General features: G+C 31.6%; 1 protein-coding gene across 1 annotated transcript in view; it reads right to left on the bottom strand.

Annotated features, from left to right (window-relative positions):
• LOC129221032 (hemicentin-2-like) overlaps window positions 1-22,751 on the bottom strand; it is a 98,848-nt gene that overhangs the window by 19,661 nt on the left and 56,436 nt on the right. Inside the window, exons 5-9 of the mRNA XM_054855468.1 lie at window positions 17,990-18,055; window positions 16,073-16,183; window positions 8,563-8,766; window positions 6,972-7,268; window positions 1,644-1,937 (exon numbers count right to left, since the gene is read on the bottom strand). Coding sequence (XP_054711443.1) covers window positions 1,644-1,937; window positions 6,972-7,268; window positions 8,563-8,766; window positions 16,073-16,183; window positions 17,990-18,055 — 972 coding nt within the window. The remainder of the gene's footprint in view (window positions 1-1,643; window positions 1,938-6,971; window positions 7,269-8,562; window positions 8,767-16,072; window positions 16,184-17,989; window positions 18,056-22,751) is intronic.

The following is a 22,751-nucleotide window of genomic DNA, read 5'->3' as shown; positions in this document are numbered from 1 at the left end:
TCACCCGACATTGCATCACCAGATATCCTTTTATTTTAATTGCTGTGTGACAAAAACCATGACAATTTGACTAAGATCCAAAATGACACATCCAGACTCCTTGTTTTAAAACCAATTGATTTTTACCGTTCTTGAATTGAAATATTTCACAACATGACAAAAATTATTTGATAACGGGGGAAATCACATCATGAATACAAAGTGAAAACTTTGTAAAACTTTATCCATTGAAAAAAACGACATTATATTATGTTTTCCCAGAAATGTTATGCTGAAACAAAAAGAAAAACTCGTAAGTTTTCACAGCAGTTATTATTTTTTTCTTCTGATTAATCTACCTATGGCAAACAAATCACTTTGACATTGATCGATATGTATTCCGAATGCCCGATGTTTGGTATTGACACATATAACTACCTCTGATTTATATAATTTATTGCATTGATGTATCTAATCTATCGTCTTATTTGTGATTATTCTTCAAACTCCCCTTAGTTGTCGGGTTAGATCAACGAAATCCTACAGAATGGGAACATCTCATCCAATCGGCAAAAGATGTGATTTACTGGCGAGAAATCTGCGGATGGAGCAATTTGGAAAAGGAAATGATTTACAGACTAAATATTAATTCAAAATAGACTTTCTTGTACCTTAAGACATGACATACTTAGAGTCAAAGACCAAGTACCTGTAAATGAACTAAAATCTTCATAGTAATGTTTTAAGTCATATAGATGCATATAGATATCCAAATGCTTTTATACTACGACATTATTTATTTTATTGTAACACGGATAATCTAAAATTCAAATTTTATGAGGAAAATATTTCTTTTGCTAGACTTATTTGATGGAGAAAGAAAATCCCAGCTGTTGTAGAGCGTCTATTTAAACAAGATTAATATGTTGGCTATTAAATGGTTTCCTAATCACTATCCACGTGCAATTGTTCTTCTTTTACTTGACCATAGAAAACATTTTTCAGACTTAACTTCTGTATTATTTAAAGGGCAGTTAGTGATGCTTAACCACATCCGGTACTTGTTATGTGTTTTGGTAAGTGTTTTCTACAGGGATATATGTAACGTACAATGCCTGTTGAAAATTTGTTTACATCTTTTTTGGCTTTATAATGGAAAAAGTGCCATTTAAAATAATTTATTTAAAAAAAAAGATATCTTATATATCATCTATATGTCATAATATAATGAACATAAGTATTCAAAAATTTGTTGAATCCAAATATATCACCGAACATATCTTAGAATAAACAGTGCAAAAATAGCTTCGTCAAAATCTTTTAATTTTCTGTTTAAGTCAATAAGATTGATATCGCTGTTTATCATCATTAAAACAAACTAATAAATTATTATTCGTAAGGGTATTTTTAGTTTTTCTAGTTTCAACTTTTAAGTAAATGTTTGCCAACATTGCCCAAGAAAAATAACTGTTAGTATTTCTTTGTCCTTCTCAAATTTTAGTATTGCTGAAAGTATGTTCTTCAGTATGAAAGGGAAAGGCACGTTACAAAAACCTTTTTACTTTAAAAATTCACGTTACATGATTGTGGCAATATTAAGATACATCTTATTAAAATTAAGAAAAATACGCTTTTTCATATAATGTTTCCAGAAAATTACTTACAATTAACTTTAAGGTAAACCTTCTCACTCTGGCCTGTTCCTTCCGCATTTGTTGCATAACATTGATAGCTCCCCGCATGTTTCTTCTGAACCCTCTTAATAATCAATGTGTTATTCGAAATGACGACTCCCATGTCAGGTTCGTGTGACATGCGACCATCTTCCGAAAGCCATCCGATGTCAATCACCCATGGGTTGGCTTTGACGTCGCAGAGGAATCGAACATCACTTCCTTCACTTGCTGTTTGTTGCTTTCCATGGTCGATTTTCAAACTTAGCATTACACGAGGGATATCTGAGGAAAAAAGAAACACTTTAGTAATAGTTTTGCTTAAAATATTTAATAGATAAGTAGCTCAAAACTGTCAAGGCAAATGTTATTCTAAATTATCCTATTACGCAACTTAAAATTGGATGCTTCAGCTTGCCAAATATAGTAACTCCACTTTCTAAAAAATCAACATTTATGATTTAATAGTGCTTAATCAATGCTTAGCATGCGAATTTATATTAAAGTTTTGGTTCAGTACATTTCTGATCATATGATGGCAGAAATTGTAGTAGGAGGTCCTATTCACTCCTATGGATAACACCATCTTCTTCATTACTTTTCTCTACTTTTCGTTTAATGGAGTTAATCGATTTGGCAGGTCAGGCATCCAATCAGAACCTATAGTAATAAAGTACATTGATATTAAGTTTAACAAATTTTACGACTACAACTGGGTAAAATAGTCTACAATCTCAGTTATTTAGTTGTTATAGCTATTTTTGTTGAATTCAACGTACAACATTTGGGGTTTTATTTTGCTCATTTTTTACTATATAATGTTTTACGCTTTATTTTGACATATTTAGGCCGCTAGTTTCTGCCCGAGGCATTGCATATTTCTGCACCTTTTAGTTTTTTTTAGCTGTGATACGGATTATTTTCTATTTCTTTCGTATTTTCTCTGGACGCGTAATTTGCCTATTAAAAACTTTATGAAAAATTCTTGATTTATTCAATAATGAACTGAAGTTCACCCAAAAGTAGTTTTATATTGACGATGGATTTGTTTTCTTCATTAAAATAAAATCTATATAGTTTTTAACTTTTTCAATTTATGTATACATATTTCCTGTTGTAATACACATTTGTGTAGTATCTAAAACATAAAAAAGTAATTAAAATAAAGTATTCAATTTAGGTATGATGAAATTCAGACTACTGTGTTCACCCAAAATGTAGAATATTTTGTTTTAAAATATCTTAACAGAATAACTTTGCATGAATTCGACTTCTCAAGTTTTTATTGAAGGCTTGTTTTGCACTTATGAATAAGCCAAATTATGCCATAACTAAATTTTACTCCCTAAATGCAAAAAAATTATCAATGTATTTATTCTTCCCTAATTTATATCATTAACGATTTATTTGCATTTAATTGGAAGCAAAGTGAAAAATTGAAGAATCTAAACGCTAGCAATGTCAATTACTTCTTTGGTGAAGGGATATGTTTAAATAAACCAATCTGTTCAAAAAAGAAAAAATAATGCATCCATGGCACTGGTAGAAATCAACCGTTTAAACTTATTCAAAGACTGTTTTAAGTTTACCTTTAAATATATTTTTCATTAATAATGATATAGTCTTTTACATTTACTCAACGAGTGTCTTATTTTTTTGTACTTTTTTTCTGTTGAAAAATTTTATTGCTGTAATTTCATGCTATAGTACAGCTTAACGTAGCACAAATAATAAAAATACATACAAATATGTAACCGGGTACTGTTTCACATTAGTTTAAAGACACAATTTAAAATCCTTACAAAAGAATTGAAATTTTACAATAATTGAAAAGAAGAAAATTATTATCGAAACATAAAAAATCTGTCCATAATTTTATTTCAATTTAAGGACGATTTTTATTGTGCATATAGTAATTAATTATTACAAATAGGCCATTTTTCAATGATAGCTTAAATCATAAAATGTTCTTTCTTGATGGAAAAAAGTATGCCGCCATTTTTTTTAAAAGTAAGCTATTGATTCTACCTATATCCGTACGTTTGTTTAAAGGAAATATGAGCACCTTACTACCATTCTTTATTTCCTAGAAAAATCCTAAGTATGAATGCAATGAAGTCTGTTGTTGAAATATCATAAATTAAAGACAATTATGTAAAAAATCAAATAAATATTTAAAGCTGGTTCAACTGAAAGAACTCAGGTAGAGGCTTTTGCATATTACAAGCTGAAAATTAGCATATTTCAAACCCGCAGAATAAAAACAAATGTTTAGCATGTCTGTATGTCTCTATTCCACCCGAGTAGACTTTGCGCTTTTCAATGAAATGGAGCTCCGAAAATACTATAAAACAAATTAGAAATAAAAACTTTAAGGATCATTTGATTTCCTAACGAAATCAACCTGGGTTCAAAAGCATCTGTAAAGAATGAATTTGTGATAACTCCAATTTAAACATAAATGCAATTTTCCTTAACCTGGAAATCCATTAGTGATCAGCAAAATATGATGGTTCAAAACTTTCAAAGAAATCTTTTTCAACGCAACTAGGATCGTAAAAATGGATATTTAATTAAACCTGGTTTATTCATGTGGAAATATAGAAAATTTGCAATTCATGACTATCAGATTTTTTTTTTTACTCTTCGTCCCCATCTGTATCTAATTTTTCTTCCTACTTTTATTATTACTTTTTTCTCCCTCTTTTCTACTTGAGTAGTGATTGGAAAAAATATGATTATGCTCATAGAACAATTGCTAACTCTTAGCAAAGAAAAGATCGTGTACACAGAACGCATTCTTTCTTTCATTTTTCTATTTGCTACATCTCTTTTTCGTTCTGACTTTTAACGTATTCATCCAATAGATTGTTATTCAGTGGAGCATTTCTTTCGATACGTATAATAATAATATTCTGCTGAGCTAAGAACTGTTTCAGAAAACATAATTAGTTTTCGATAGGGAAAATTGAGTTTTTGATCTTAGCTTGTAGCGGGGCAGGGAAACTTACATCATTATTAACGTAATCTAAGTTTTTCTCAGCTGTTATAAGCGTTTCTAATAGTTCTAACTAACGAGTTTCTGTACAGCACCAATATTTCTGAAATTATGTGTTTTGATTTACTATTCTTAATGTATAAATAGCTTTTGCACTTTAATTAGACGAACTTTGCTGTTACTTTCATAAAATGTTCTAAGAACAGTTTTTTTCAGGTAGTTTGCAATGATTGTTCAGATCATAGAAATATATTTTACCACACAATAACTAAATCCATTATGGTGGGTATGATCAACAATTTTGACATATTTTTTTTTCTTGCTTCAAAGTATTATGTGATGAACTTAAAAAAAAAAAACAAATTACAGAAGATAGGTTCTTTAAAGTATACTTTAGAAACCACCTATTTTTATCATCTAATACTTTTTTGACCATTTACGTATCCTATTTTTCCTAACAGTACCTACGTATTTACTTAACACCAAAAATAATAAACTTTAGGTATCTTATGATACATATTTAAACTGAAAAAAAAATACTGCAACTTAAAAATAGTTTTATTATCATTAAAACTTTTAGCTTTATTTTTTAAAACGATTTTTGTTGTTTCTGAAACAAAATAGTATTTTATATGTTGTACTAATCAGTGAATTTAAAACTGTACTAGCTTCCCAAATCATAATGTCATGGAGTTTACACGCAAAAATTCGTCTTTTTTTTTTTTTTTTTTTTTTTTTTTTTTAGTGGTGTTGTGCACCACGAAATTATTGTTATTATTATTTTATTTTACTTTATTTTCTAACATGTAGAATGATGCATCAAAGGTCTGCTAATTTTATTAACAGTATTGAATTGTTAATGATGTGTTTGGTACCTTGAAATCTTCACCTTAAACACTTTGATAGTAGCTGTCATCCAATGATGTAGATGTAGCTAAGATCTTAGACAGCTATAGTACTGAAACATGTCACATAGTTACACCCATATAATTCTCAAAATAGAATCGATTTATTTGTTCACTAAATGTTGTTCTTATTTTTGCTTAAATTAAATGCAGTGTTTTCGTATTGTTCCTCTTTAAGCCACAAAGGTGATGTGATGTAAAGGGTACCTAGCATGCAACCATTACAGTCGCTAACACAGTACGTAGATAATCTGACACTACAAGAAATATCTCTTCCATAATTTGTGTCCCTCAAAGCCAGACAAATGCCAGTTAAAATGTCACTACTTTTCAAGAGAGTGTAAAAACTTTATCTGGTGCATACAAATGTAGAGACTCGTGCTCTTATATCACTGGTAAATAATTTAGAAATACAGTCGAACGTACTTTTAACGAGAACGAAATGACCGTAAATATTTGCTACTCATAGGAAACGGATTCGTGTTAAAAATTATTAATATTTATAACTACTCTGCCTGTCTTCTCTTTCTATATATTCTCAAAGCAGTCGATTATTTTTTTTTTAAAGTCTCATTGTATCTTTCGTTTTCTGCACGTGAAAAGTCATTGAATATGTTGACGGCATCTCCAATTCAAAATTTTCATAGTTCACATTTGTTGTTTTAGACGATACTTTACAATTTTTTTTCGTCTTCATTAGTTTGAGTTTGGACTGCAAGTATTTCAGAAGTGATAACATTGTTTCAAATACTTTTTAACTATCAATTGCTTCTCTACTCAAAAATAATAATAACTAAAATAAAGCTGCTTTCGTCATTTATTTACAAGATTGTTGACTCATTACTAACTTTCGGTTAAGTTTGGGATGAATTTTTCCAAGAAAGGATTAGTTGAACTAGAAATAAGTGGAAATTCCATGAGTCACAAAAATATTGCTCGTTTTAAGCGGGATTTACTCGTTAAAAGCGAGTTTTGTTTCCATAGGCTTCATATTGTATCAAACAAATATTTCCGATTTTTTCGTTACATCCGGCTTCTCGTTAAATCAGGTATCGTTATAAGCGAGTTTGACCGCTGTTTGTTTTATAGAATTACAAAATTATGCATTACAGAACTAACCCGAAAATTACAATTTTTGAACAGGCATTAGTATGCCTCTAAGGTACACATTTGAGAACAAACGTACAAGGATTGGATATCATGTGCACATGGTATTTACTTAGTGAAATGCCACCGGCCGCTCAGTCCCACATAATTTACGCTCACGTAAAAGCTCTTAAAGAAAAAAATCGTTTATTGAACTAAAGTTTAAACGAATACAATGATTATACAAAGTAAACATAGCTTGAAAAAATCTGGCCCTGCTTTCAATCATTTGCACAAATGCAGAAAGAAAAACTAAGAGATAAAACTTACAAGATATATTCAGAGTCCAACCGTCCTCAACAGGTTGACCAGGAAGCATTGGGTTTTCCGCTCTACATCCTAAATACTTATTGTTATGCTCTCCACTTGGCCAAAAACTAAGGATACTTGTTGTTCGATTTCTATCTGGAGAAAAGCTCTCCGAAGTGTTAGCTAGCTGAGTTGTACCTAGCCACCAAGTTATCCTTGATGCAGGACGAGACCCCGTAGCAACACACTCCAAATCAGCTCTTCTGCCAGCAGACAACGTTCGGCGGACAGACGTGATCCTAGCTTCAACAGGTTTCACTGCGATAAAATATTGAATTTTATTGAAGGCTTTTGAAAAAAAATTTTGAACTAGAGAAATAAGAATTGCACAAGAGCATGTTATTATCATGAATACTATGTTTTATAATGCTAGTTTATTGTTTTTACTTATAATGTAATATTTCTTAAAAAACTAAATACTGATATATCAGGGAAAGCTCAAAAATGGATATCTGATATAAAATACCAAGCAAAGTCTTTGAACATAACAAGTTGCTTCTCATATTTCAAAAGTCTCATATTTCAAAAATGAGACTTTATTCAATTTACTGAATGCATGTATTTCAAGCAAATATAATCGCACCATTGCTAATTTATCATATTTAGTCTATTAGAAAACCATCTGTACAATTAAAGTTTAAAAACTAGATTCATGCATTTAGCTACTAAATTTGACGACTTAAAATGCAAATTTATAGAAAATAAATTTGTTTCCTAAATTTTTTTTTCACTGAATGATGCTGTAACTGTTCTAGATTTTTTTTTTTGCTATTGTGTTCATGCAAATTTGCTTAGATAAACGCATTAGTTTTATAAAAGGCATAAAAGAACGATTTTACTAAAAAATGTTGAGTAAAAATGTCTCAATAACCTTAAAGTTACATCATAATTCAGTGCATTTCGCAAAATGACATGAGACTACATCTTGTACCTTATTGTTTCAAAAATAAAACGTTACTAACGCTACATATATTGTGTTGTGAAAATGAATAACCCTAGATGTATTCACAAAAAATAATCTTGCATATTATTATTTCTTGTTTTTTACGCTGTTTTCCTTCATAGCTGTCGCGAAAAAATGAAAGTGGCACAGGCTTTGAAACCTACGAAGAACTATTATATCTTAAGGCTGTGCCTCAAGCCAAAACAATCTATACTTGCATATTATTTCAGTTTTCAAGAAATGTTGCACATTTAACGAAAACAATCAAGTAATAAAGAAACGCTGCAATGCATTAACCACGATAAGAATTAAAAAGTCACATAATCATTAATCATATATTTATTTAATATTACTCGATATGGTTAGAGGTATAAATACAAGCACAATAAAACTCGTTTAATATCTATTTTATGTGAAGTATAGTGGCATAAGTGGAAAAAAATCATGATATGAGTTTAGAGTGGATTTGATGCGTGAGTGTGGTTTGCTGTTTAGTTCTCCCAAAAAGCGCAACAACTGCGCAAAATGTACTAAAATATATTTCTAAGAGCACACGGAAAATGTCTTTTTTACAAAATCAAGTTTTTTAACTATCTTAAGATGACTTACAATTTAAATTGATCTTGACTGAGGTGGCCACAGCTACGGTTGCATTATTATTATTGGCATTACAAGTGAGAACCATTAGTAAGTCAGAACGTTGAAGGGTAGTTATTAAAAGGTCATTTCTAACAACGCCATCAGGAAGAGTTTCAAATGTATCATCCAATAGCGTTGAGCCTCTCCACCACGTAACTGCAGGCGGGGGTACTCCTACAAAGAAATATATATTTATCACTCAATAGCACATTTAGTTGGTTCACGAAAAAAATATTGCATTACAAAATAATATACATTATTTCAAATTAATATCAAGGAATATGCCAGTGAGTTTGCACCAATCCGATGGTTGATCGTTTGCTAATTTTTTAATCAATAGTCACACAATACATTTAACAGCTCATGCACACTTGTTTTGCAGATCAAAACAATACCTTCTTTGTACTACTATTGTGAAAAAAAATCCTGATGGACGTAAATTGTGTTTTAATCGAAAGCACTTTGGGGCAAATTTTAGAACAACTCACCTATAAATTTATTGCTAGCGAAAGAAAGAAAGTACGATAAGTCTACAAACGCATCGGTTTTGAAAAAAGCAAGTTTTTTTTTCCATTGTAATCAGATAAAAAAAAATAATGTGCAAGTTTATTTAAACGTTAAAGTTTGGCGAAAACGAAAACAAAAAGTAACTTCAAATAGAACGGTGAGAAACCGGAAAAATATAAAAAGGTCAGTTGGAGCCAAAGGAAACAAAAGTTCGACGTTTCAACATTTTCGTCCATTTCGTTTGAATAAATTCAGACGTACAAATTTGTGCATTGTGTCCTTAAATACACTCTCTATAACTGGGGAGTAAACGTGATTGAAAAAAATTTAATTTATGATTGTTTGAATGTAAAATTATGTTTCCTTCTCCCTCGGCGTGTTTTATTTTATCCCATATTTTTCCGTATGCTCCTCTCTCCCCCATTAGGGGGTAAACGGAAATACACTATTTTGTTCTCATGAGTTTAAAGTATGTCACAAATTGCACTACACAAAAGCTTAAGAAGATCGATTCCAACAAAATTTAATTTGCAGCCCATGAGCCGCATGCGACCTGATGCATTCCCGAATTGCAATCTGAAATCATTTTAAAAGAATAAATCGAGCAAAAAATGAAAACAAACTGATGAATTTACTTAAAATACACACGAAAGGGTAATTAACATCAAAATTTAGTTTTCCCAAAACATAGGAAAAATTAATAACTTTATGGTTTCTATGTGTGGTAACATTGTTTGTGTCCATTTTCCGCAGTATTCGTTTTATTACAATTGAACCTAGATTGCAAAGTAAAAAATTAGTTTACATACTTACATAAAAAAAGTTACAAAAACGATAATAGTAATTAAAGTTTCATGCATTAAAAATTATTTCAAAAAAAGAAAGAAAGAAAACATTGAGCATTAGGGTTGGCCAAAAAATGGATATTTTAGATAAGCATTTTCTAATAGCAAAAAAAAGTGTGTGTTAGTATCATAAATATAAGGGGGGAAAAAAACAAATATTTATGTCTTTAGATCGAGCATGAGCAAAAAGTTTGAGAAAAAAGTGAAAAAAAAAGTCTGAAAAGGGCAGATCTGAAAAAGGAATAGTAACACCTTTTTTTTAAATTAAAACAAAAACAAAAAATTCAAAACCTAATCAGATGCCTCTTTGTAATGATGTTTTCGACATCCTTAAAAAAATATTTAATCTTTTTAAATTTTAACTTCCGCGTTTGTCGCGAAGTTGCGTGCTTTTTTTTTTTTTTCAGTATTTCTTCTTTTATAGGCCGTTTCATGTTTTCCGCTACAAATATGCATTCGGCACGCTTTGCTGTTAGTGTAATCATATTTTATTATAGTAACGACCCAGAATTCACTACGAGGATGTGGCTGAACTCCATGTTTCCACCTACACTGTGAAAAATTTTCGAAACGGTATTGATAATTTTCATGAAACATTTCAGGATTTTACAAGTTTTCACTAATTTTCTGTCAAAATTATGTATTTTTGTCAAAAATTTCCTGAATTACTACAAGTTGTACGAATGTAGCTTTCTTACTGTTGTGAAAAATATTTTTACCTTTCAGTTTAAAGATTAACTCATTGTATTTATTGTACTCATTGTTTTTTGTATTCATTGTATTACTCACTAGTGGTGCCCGCACGGCTTTGCCGGTAATAGAAAAATTAAAAGGTCTTTTGGTTCGCCTGTATATTTACAAATAATGTGTGGTGAATTTTCTCGCCAATTGGCTTGTACCCAGGTTACGGTTCCACGTTATGATAATTTCGTATCTCGCTAATTGGCTTGTGCCCATGTTACGGTTCCACGTTATGATAATTTCGTAATTTACTCGTCCATCTTACGATATTTTTGTTCTTAAAATTGGAATAGAAAAAGAACCACATCGAATTTTTGAAAAATCGCTTCGAGGTGCACACCCCTATGCTACAAACTAACTTTGTGCCAAATTTCATGAAAATCGGCCGAACGGTCTAGGCGCTATGCGCGTCACAGAGATCCAGGCATCCAGACATCCTCCGGACAGAGAGACTTTCAGCTTTATTATTAGTAAAGAAAAGATTGTAGTGTATTCGCTTCAAAGCGACTAAGGTCCGTCCTGAGATCCTAAGCTCTCAATGAGAGCATTCGTCAGCTTTGCAAGAATTGCAAGCAATGGAGACGCTAGGAACTTAGTTGTAGTTCTAGCTGCTTTGACCCTAGTTACATGAAAGACATTAAAGCGTTCTTGGTCAATAAGGAGAAATCAATCCATTACTTGAAACCTACTTAAGTTTTCTCTGAAGGTTTCCTCTGAAGGTCATGACTGTCTTTAACCGAGGATATTTCTGTATTATTTAGAAAAATTCAAGGATTATTTCAGGAACTTTACTGACTTTTATCAGAAAACATTCCTGTTTTTTTGTAAGATATTTACCGTCACATAAGTTGCCTATTATTTTTCAGGACCACCCAAGCTAGTCCTCAACTTCAAAATCTCGTACTGCTTGAAAAAGAAAAGTTCAGTTCAAATTTATGAATACAATTTCTAGCTTTACGCAAATTCATAAGTTCACGGGTCTTGCAGACAGATCAAAATGCCTTTTATAAACAAATTTTTATAGTTGGAGTTTCAAAAAAATCGTTTATTCAAAAGAAAACTTTAAAAAAAAAAAGATACAATGCGCACCAAAACGGAATGTATTCAAAAATGAAATATCGTCAGTAATATATGAGAGATCTTTTCCCATAACGTATCTTGAAAGCTAGAAACTTCCGCCTTATGTATACTGCAGTTCGAAGTACATGACGTACTAAATCTATTCAAACGAAAGATAAGTCAGACGAACGTTTATAGAAATGAATTATTCATCACGTTTTAGCTTTTGAGTATCGTTTTTCATCAAAAAATGGCTTTTTTTTATTGATATTTTTAAAAAGAATTTAAAAATTTATTTCTCAAAGTTAATGTTCTATATGCGTAACACATTTATTTTTATGTGAGAGGTAAAAATAGAAGCAATTTGAATAAAATACATAAATCTATCGTTTTATTATTTTTACGTTTTATTATTATATTTATTTAGGTTTTTTATATTCTAAAGAAAGCGTCATATAATTAGTCACGTTAAAATTACGATAAAAATATGATTGATAAAACTATTTATTAAAAGCCAGCTTTGATAAATGTGGCACCTTTATTTTCGTAGTCAGAGATACATATAGAAGCAATTACAAATTACTAAGTACATATATCTTACTTGTTATTGTTTTTTGTTTTGTTTATTTATTTATTTATTTTTGTTACATTTTAAAGCAAATCTCTTGCAACAATGAACCACGTTAAAAATGTGGAACTATATTTTTACTATATATAAAGAGCAATTAATTCTGCATTGCCATACGTTGTGATTTACCAATTACTGACTTTTATTTTCTCATAGCTGTTTTTTAATTTATGTGTAGTACTTACTTTGCAAAAAACATAAAAACTATAATGTGCCAGGAGAAAAAGGGGCAACAAATGAGTTAAATTTCTTCCGGTAACAAATTTAGCAAGGAATAGAAAATTGTCCCGCTAAAAGTCAGTATCGATTATTCTGAAATATACCAGGAATCTTCATAAACAATTCAGAAACTTTTCAATAAAAGTCAGTCACGTTTGAAGAATAATTCAGAAATATTTTTAATAATAGCTTAAATTCTACCTAGATTACCAGGAACAATCCTAGAGCTAATATTGCCGAAGCTATCCCATAGTGGCAAGCAAATACGGTACAGCTGTTTTGCTTGTAATTATTGCAAAGCTGTGGTATCTACACCATGTATTTCGTCCTCGTTTGGAAATCAATTAATCTGGTAGGGTACTAACAGAACTGTTGATTTAACACCTGATAAAGAAAATGAGACATTTTTTCACGCTTACTACACATTATATTTTTCTTAACAGTGAAAAAACCTGCGTTTGTTCAACCTATAGTAATTTCGGTACTTTTCCCAAATCTGCTTTTTATCACAAGGAAACTGGTGGAAATTTGTGAAATACTGGAAATTTACCTGGAAATAATCTGTGATGTTTCGCAATTTTCATACAGTGTACGGTATCTCTAAGGCACTCAAGCGTATTTTTACCCAAGCGTAGCTATGTTCATATACGTAATCAATAAAGTACACGCTTTGCATATTTTACGATTATATATCTATTTATCTATTTGCAAGGCCATTTCACTGGAAAAAAACTTATACTTTGTTGTAGACGTTACAACGAATATTATTCATTTTAAATAATACTTTAAAAATTAAATGAGAGAAATTGTGTTCTTATAGAATTCACAAACAATTGTATGATCTCTTAAGCAAAGTAGGTCATTACCTTTTAAAATTATATATGTATATTTTTTGTCTGTCACGTGGGAGACAAAAGAATTGCCTTTCCTTGAAATGGCTCTAGTCCGTTTACAATAGATACATGCACAAGAAGAGAGAGAGAGATGTGCTTGCGCGCGCAGTGAAATTATCATACTGGCGAATTCCATTTCTTCCAAAAAGGTATTTTTATTTTTATTTTCAATACTTATTTTTCAAAATGAAAGTACCGTATTCATTCTATTAAAAAAATGCATTTTTGCTATCTAGGGAATTTTCAATGCATACCCTATCAAAAAAGCCAAAAAAGAAAAGAAACCGCAATTCCTTTACCGCTTCAAAGATTCAGGTGACGTGTTCCTGATTTCGACAGAGACAGGACCCATTAACTCGTTGTCCCTTCGAAATCAAGTCTGTGTCACTGTCACTGCTCATGAAAAACTACGAAGACACGAGGGAATGTCATTTGTCCTTCTTTCAGTGCCACTTAAGATATCCGCAAATGTTCCTCACTAGAGAGAGCTATTTCCCCAATTGGAATTTTTTTCGAGCATTTTTCCATCGTTACTTCAATCAAAACGTTACTGAAATTTCTTTTAAAGCTTATCGTTTGCTAAATTGTCATTGATGTTTTTTCTTTTAATCGTGTAAGGTAAATTACGCTAGTTTTGTTAGGCACTGTAATGTTAAATCAATTTTAACTAATGAGTTATTCAGTTATAAATATGGGCTTAGGGAAAAATACGCACTCACTTAACCTAAGAAAGATATTTGAGGCTGTGAGAAGTAAAGGGATGTCTGTGAAAAATCTCAAGTTTTGAGTAAAACGCATTTAGAGATAACGTTCTAGGTAGGCTTCCATTGAATTATTTTCCTAAATTATGCTGTACAGCACCACCTACCAGGGCTAGTAGTACAATCTCTTGCCCCAAGATCGAGGAAAAGTTCACCTACCATGTGTATTGGTTATCTTCAAATTTTTAATTTTACCACTTGTATCTCTTTGCGTCTCACTACCTCATTTGGGGACTTTATTAGCTCAACTGCTCATTAAAATATTTCGTTCACTTTTCTATAATTGATAAACTCATATGTTTATGGGGCGCAATGAAAATTTATAATTCAAAGCCATCTTTCATCTTACGAAATTCAATGACTGAAAAACTTAGAACAAATCATTTAAAAACGATTTTCGCTCTATTTTTACTTGTTTAAGAATAAAGCCGCGATTTTTAAACAACAATGGGGAATGTCATTTCACATTTTGTTTCACAAGGACATTTTTAGTTTCTGACGACTATTTATACTTTTCTGCTTAAAAAGCTAAAGGCATGGAAAAGTAATAAAAAATATTTTTTTATGTATGAAAACTTTGAAATTTTAAATAGCAGTACCACACAAATATTTAAAAATATATCAAATCAGATAACATTTATGAAAAAATCTAAGTTGAAATGAAATTATGTTGGAACGGGGCTAAAAGTTAAATTTTTCAAACAAGCTGAAAATTTAATGTGGGAACTTGGTTCTAGAATTATTATTCTGAGATTAAAATAGAGAAACTTATGACACTTTTTATGTCAACCCTTTTTTGTAAGTTGTATTTCATAAGAATATTTTACGATTAAATGTATTTTACCGAAAGTAAAATAGGAACAAATTGCCCCTACCTTGGCCAAGCTGTTTCGCGGATGGGGCAAGTTGTTCAATGTAGTATTTTAGGATTCCAAATCAATATTTGCATAAAAACACGAAAGAACTAAATACTATCTATTTAAGTTCGTAAAATAGAACAAAAAGTTCAAATCAAAAATGATTACAAATGTATATCCATTTTGCACGTGCTTAGCTTTTTTTTTTTTTTTTTTACTTGACGATACTGGCTTGACTAATATGGCCGCAATTGGTGCTCTGCAACATTCCATTTTATCAGGTATTTAGAAAATACATTTACAATTTTTCTTCATTGAGCTATTTCAAACGGAGAAAACTTCCCTCGGGGCTTTTAGCCCCCCTCTTCCCTACTGCGCAAGCTCATGATAAAGGCTACTTTAAAAAATTGCCCCATTTAAGGCAAAGCATGTATGAATAAAAATAAGGTATAGAAAAACGCAAATAATCTTCTATGATATGGTGAGTGTATTCTTACACTTTTGTTGGACACATACATGCTGCTAAAACTCATACTTTTTTTTATGGATATTTCAAATAGATGACCTATAAGTAAATATATGTGAATTTCTTAAAGATGCAGCGGAATTGCAGAAAATGTGCAACAACTTGAAGTTAGTGTTTAACCGGAGATCTTAAACTGTCGAAAAGAGATATTGAACGAAAATTTTCTGTAAATTAAGCAACTAGATCTTTATTTCTGATTCCTCAATTAGTTGATTAATAAATATGAGATAGATATTCTCAATACAAAAATGTACTTTAAACAAATAAACAAAACGAATAAAGCTGTGTCATTCACGCTCAGAGGTACTTTTGTTGCCTACTACCTTCCCCGTTGGCAAGTAATCCGCCCGATCCAACTCTTCCAACTTTTCCTCTCTTATTTCATGATGCTGAACAAATTAGCTTTTTTTAAGGTATAGCTGAGCATCAATGAGTTAGCCTTACCTCCAATGGATTCGCATCTAAGTCGCAGCTCTGATCCTTCGTCATAAGGGCCAATGACACCGGAAAGTTCATTATTTTCGATGTCCGAAATGATGGTCTCCTTGGGTGGAACTGTAAAAAGTAATATTTTTAAATAATTATAATTGAGTTCCAAGCGTAACAAAGGGTACATCAGACATAGAATTTGCTTCAAAAAACACATAAACACTTTCTAAGACAAAAAATTCAGATAAATCTGTTATTTTAAAGAACAGTGCTTAATAATTAATTCCTGACAAAATAATCTTTGGAAAGCTTTTCAATTTAAAAAATAAAAATATTTGATGAATGAAGAAAATCACTGCACACATTTACTCAGAAACAATGAACATTTATGTATAAAATTATATTGCTGGAAAAATCACTATATTTAAAACATTTATTGCTGTTTTCAAAAGCAACATTTTTAAAGTGAAAAATCAAAATTTAGAAATGTCTCTATTCGACCTAAATTTTAGTCCTAACTATGCATGTCTGTCAAAAACAGCCATTTAACCCAGAAACTTCAAGAAATTTCCTGCAAAATAATACCAAATACAAGGGTATCGCTTTAAGTTCAGAAAACCGTGTTGTGGTTTTAGTTGGCGTGGATTTACACTATAATTTATGAACGTTACCTACTGTTTAAATGGAATGGTTATGGTTTATAATTAAAACAAAGTATGCATGTTGGTTCTAAAATAATAGTAGGGTAGCATGCGGTCATCAATACAGGATTATTGGACTTCAAGCTTGAATGAAAGAACGACTTATGAATTTTAACTGGCTATTGATAGACGTTTGTACGTGAAATCTTAGGTATCGCTTTTGTCGTTATTCTTTCCGTCAAAAGTACGAGTGCGAAACATTTTACAGAAGGAGTTTGAATACAGGTGCAATATTATTATGTTGTCAGGAGGAGGGCACATCGAATATTTCTATAATGATTTAAGGACGTAAAAATATTGTTTTTGGACCAGTTTTGCCAATTGAAGCATAAACATTTGAAATTCCTTCATTCGACTTGATTTACGGTGTATATTACAAACGCCATAAAAATACTTTTTTTTTATTGCACTAAAATTACAATATGTTTTACTTTTTTTTCAAATTTTTTTAAAATACCTTTAAAGAACTTCATAGTGCAATTGAAAAGTGTCCAGCATTAAGTTCAAATAAGGCGACAAACTTATCTACTACAGCCACTATATGGTGCAGGCCGAAGATTTAGCATCAGTTTAGACATTTTGGATCGGATTTTTCACTGTTGCGGGTCTAGGGTTACCACAACAAAATTTTGGGTTTTGCTAAACTGGCCAAAAATAATATTTTATTTTATAAACAATTCATGGGCTCCTCATAATTATTCGCAGTGAAAAATCAGCCAACGCGACAACTCGTCAGAAAATACAATCACGCAATAACGCTCCCTGATCCAAAATTTCTGACCTAAGGCTGATGCGTTGACTCGTCTATATAGTAGCCTTAATATCTACAACATGGATTAAATATTCTTGACACGCCAAGTAAATTAAACTCTAAATACAATCTATAACAAAATGATGGACGTACCAAGAAATAGTCGTCAGAACGGAACGAAATTTCACACGTGTAAGGGAAACAATAATATAAGATAGTCATTACAAAATGAAAGCAAATTAATTATTATAGGAAAATTCTAAAATGGTGGAAGGTTTTAGTACCTTTTTGAACCACCTTTAGCGAGGATACACTAGATTTTTTGGCAGCCCATGATTGTTCCGTTGATCTGTGCAAAAATGATACCATGAGGACCAATACATGTCACTGAAGCATGTTACGAATGTAACACTAGACTGCCAAGTTGCTATGTATCATTCTTCGGGTCGAACGTGTATGATACGCGATGGCACCCCATACCTTCACCAAAGCTGTGCGGTGTGACGCTTAAAAGCAAAGGCACTGTTAAGGCATTGCGCATAGGGCCTTTAAAACAGTACACAAATGTCAACATTGCCCAAATTACACCTGTGTTTGTCACTTAAACCACCTGGTTTCATTCGGTTGTGATCCATCCGCGTTGAACGTGATAATCTAAAATGGAGTCGACAGTGTAAATGCCCACACCCCGACATTGCTTCAAGCAGCAGACTGCACCTACAGCTGGAGACATGTTATAGGGTGCTATCACACACGATAAACGGCTACTCTAAACGTTGATTCACAACAACTTGACAGTATTTTTCAGGCCCTCGTGGTAGCGCTCTCCGGACACATTTTCAACAGGACAATGTTCGATCACACACGGAAGGTTGCCATACAACTTCATAGACAACGTTAATACCTTAAATAGCCTGATCGATTCCCTGATACATCACAGATCATGGCATCCTTTGGATGGCAAGTTGGACAGGCTCTGAACTGAACCCGAGAAAGATCGCGCGAAACACACAGTCACGCTATTCTAATCCAAACACCTGTCACAGGGTAAATATTTATCTGTAGTCAATCTCCCTTTCAGTATCCTCCTATCTAACAGTCCCCTTTGTAGGTGAAGTGTTATTTTTATTTTTTTCTTTCTGCGCGTGAAGCAATACTTTCTTGGAATTCACATGTTGATGACGGAGTATCTCACTCTCACCACGCGACTGTTACTGCTTCGAAATTCTCATTCTAAGAATCATAGTTTTTCGTTTTGTAGCTCTCGTTTTGCATTTATATTGCTTTGAACTCTAAATATTGGATTGAAAACGTAAACTTGCAGATTATGAAATGATAGAAAATGATGATTTATAGAAAATTTTAAATAAAACTGATTGTGGTAACTCCGACATCACGCGCGATCTCTTTTGTCACTGATAGGCGCGCGATCTCTTTTGTCACTGATAGGCGCGCGATCTCTCTTGGGTTAATCGACGTTTACGCGTTTACAGTAACTATGTACGATGTGACGTAGGACATCAAACAAGACTTTCATGCATCATAGATGATTACCTATATCACCTCGTGCATTCACACTAGATGTGGCTCGATGGGGTGCTAAAAACTCCATTCATAAGATATTTTTTCAGCAATAAATAATCATTTTGTTTCCATTCTATGAGCACTTTCTTATATCAATATTATCCTTGCGTTCGTAAACATTCATTTCAGTCTTGACTACTCCTTCTATGTGCTTAGACTTTTTTGTGATAAAGCGTAACTTCTTAGGGAATTTATAAATGTATGTGGTTTTATATTACATTGTTCATAAGAAAGCGCCATTTAAATGCATTTAGCTTTTAGAGAAAAAAAGCTTTAAAAACTAGTATAAGAGTCGATGTACCATTAACCCTTTCTGACCCAATGATTTGAAATTATTATCCCAGAATGTGCCACCAAGAACGCATCTTTATTCATGATTTTTTGTGAAGTTTGTGTAAAAGCTGTACATTTGTCCGTGACAGCTACAGGTTAGTTTTTTTTTTTTACAAAATCCGAAACAAAAATAGAATGACACTGTTTTGACAAAATAAATATAATAAAAAAATAATTTAAAAAAAACAATAATTTTTAGCGGGATCTATTCAAACACATTGTATCAAATTGCAACAAGTTCAGTTTCGTGAAAATGCATTATTTCACCCACGAACACACATTTTGACACAGTAAAATAGCCCAAACATTAATACATGTTCAAAATAGAACATCACAATATTCCTCAACTGTCAGAAAATGTTAGATCTGGCAGGAAAACTCACGGCTGACACATCCAATACATTTTATCAAACGAATGTGCCTCAACTTATTATGTCCTAAGCTTGCTGTTTTGAACAGTTCTTGATAAATTTCTTCCTGTAGGAAAGTAGGTTTTTCATTGACATTTTGATAAACGGTAGGACTAAATTGAAATTGGCAGTAGTTTACTAGTTCGCTGTAGTATCGTAGATTGAAAATGAATGCTTATCATGGTATACTTGAAAATTATTTATTGGTAGCATACATAAGATTTGTATAATATGATACTGAATTTAGTTCATTTTAATTTAACAAAATATAACTCTTTTTTTCTATTATAGTTGAACTTCGCTTATATCTTTAAACAAGAAAGACATTAAAATATGATTTACATCTTTTATAACTTTTTCAAAAGCGTAAGTACATGTGTCAGTGAAGTAGAAATAGGTTGAGTACTAGTTTAATGCAACCTAGTCTGTTTAATATTTTTTTAGAAAGCATAAGTACATATAGAGATAGTATATGTATAATTTAGTTGAGCAGGAGTTTAAAACATTCGAGCCCTATAAGATAAATGAATAATTTTTACTGAAAAGTAAAGTAAGAAATAACAACGTCAAAAAGCACAAATTGCAGATTACTGCAGACACGTGTTTTGGCGTTACAAGGAATGCCTTTTTCAATGTAAATGAAATTAGCTCATGGATGAAAATACATCCAAGCTTAAACTTTTGTCGGATGTATTTTCGTACATAAGCTCATTTTGTTTGCATGGAAAAGGTCGTTTCTTGTAACACCGAAACACGTGTCTGCAGTAATCTGCAATTTGTGCTTTTTGACGTTGTTATATCTTAATTTATTTATTCGAGTCCTATGTTTAACAATTTTCTACCCCTTAAAGACTTGATAAAGTATGAAACTTCTTTATGAATAAAGTTATTAACTAGTACTTTAATTTAATGAAGTTTTGTAAAAATTGGTTCGTAAATCTTGTGTGAATGTAGTGAATATCTGTATATTGTTGTTCATAAAAGATGCAATGGTAAAATTATATTTCTAGTTTGATTAATGTATTATTCAACCCAGAAATATTATTACACTTATTTACTTTACCAATATTTACCAGTTAAAGTCAACGTTTACCTGGTAAAACACAGTTAAAAACAAAACTGAGTGTGGGTAATTCCACGATGGCTGACGTTACAAATTTGACGACATTTTTAACTTTCAAATTCAGTACTGTGTAGAGACTACATTTTATTTCTTTTGAATTTGGTCTAAAATATGCTGGTATGGCACATTAATGCTCACACACTTGTTTTCTGACTTAATGATTTCTTTCTTTCTTTTTTTCTTTTTTTGTAAAGTAAAGGGATTAACAAGAAGTTCTGTCTAGAACTAGACGAGTCTACTTTCCCGTATACCCATACTACTTTCTAGTACCTGATCAATATTCTGAAAAATAGCTAAAATCGCAAATGTTTTCAAACATATTTTTAAAATACTTTAAGCTGATTTCTAGGAATGAAATATTCCTCACTCATCTAAAAAATTAGATGCGTAAAAAAAAAAAAACTGAACAAATAAAATAGCAGCAACTTTTAAACAAAGCAGCTAATACACTTTTTTCCATTAAAGAAATCTTTAACAGCTTTCAAAACGAAAAAATAATAATTAAAATTAATAATCTCATTAAAATAGATACATCATATCAAAAAAAAAAAAAAAAAAAATCGTTTCTTTTTCCCGGTTGCCAAAAACAATTTTTTAAATGAATTAATGCACTTACCAAAATAAATAAAAACAATAAAATGTCAACTTAAAGAAATAGTTTTCATTGCCAAAAAAAAAAAAAAAATCGTCTGCGCATAACCTTATGTAGAAACATAAATGACTTCGAGTTTATTCGTCGAAACCTGAATACCTAAATTAAAACTTAAGCATAAAAATAAAAACAAGTCAGATCAACAATAATTATTTCACAGTCAAAACCATAGCTGCGGAGACGGAGTCAATCTCATTTTGGGGTAAAGAAGTCGGAGTCGAATATCTAAGAATCGGAGTCAGTCATTTGTCCTTCGTGTATAAATTTTTGCCAAAGCTGCGAAGTCTGAGTCGAAGTCGGGGAGTCGGAGTCCGATTAATTGTCGGGCACAGGAGTCGGAGTCGGAGTCAAGTGCCCCTACATAGTCGGAGTCGGAGTCAAGTGCCCCTACATTCTCGGAGTCGAAGTCTGGAGTTTGGCGTGAAGAGCTATTTCCAACAAAATTTGTTTGAAGTAAATCCGCCTTCAAGTACGGAATCTACATTGACTTTCAGTTTCCCCGTAGGCGCTAATGTTAAGGGATTTGAACTGCTCAAAATTTAACGGAAAATTGTTCAAATTAAAAAGATATTTTATATACAAGTTTTTCATCAAAAGCTTTTTCCTACAAAGTTTGTTTGAAGCAAATTCGCCTCACAGTTCGGAATTGCCTTGAATTTCCCCGTAGGCGCTAATGTTAAGCTTTTTTGAACTGTTCAAAATTGAACAAAATATAGTTCAAATCAAAAAGTGAAAGATGGGAATGAGGTGTCCTCGCCGAGATCTTTCTAACAAAAAAAAAGTTTTTTCGAATCGGATTATTCATTCAAAAGTTATTAGGGGGGGACAGACAGACAGACCGACAGACAGACTGACAGACAGACAGACCGACTGACATTTTTCCCCATCTCAATACCCTACTTTCCAATTTTTAATTTTTCGATATTTATTTAATTATTTTGTTTATTTTTGACTTTTTTTTTGTTTTTCGCGATTTTTTAAGATGCATTAAGCCTTCTTTCATGCTTTTTTCCTCTTTTTCTGACTTTTACTGGGAAAGTAGGCTAAAAATGTGACTATGTTACACGGGTGTAACATCAGCCACATGTTTTTATTCATTTTATTTTACATTTAAAAAAATCTTCAAGTCTGATAACAAGT

Source organism: Uloborus diversus, chromosome 4 (genome assembly GCF_026930045.1).
Source record: "Uloborus diversus isolate 005 chromosome 4, Udiv.v.3.1, whole genome shotgun sequence".
In the NCBI taxonomy this organism is placed as follows: domain Eukaryota; kingdom Metazoa; phylum Arthropoda; class Arachnida; order Araneae; family Uloboridae; genus Uloborus; species Uloborus diversus.
This window is presented reverse-complemented; position numbering and strand designations above follow the sequence as displayed.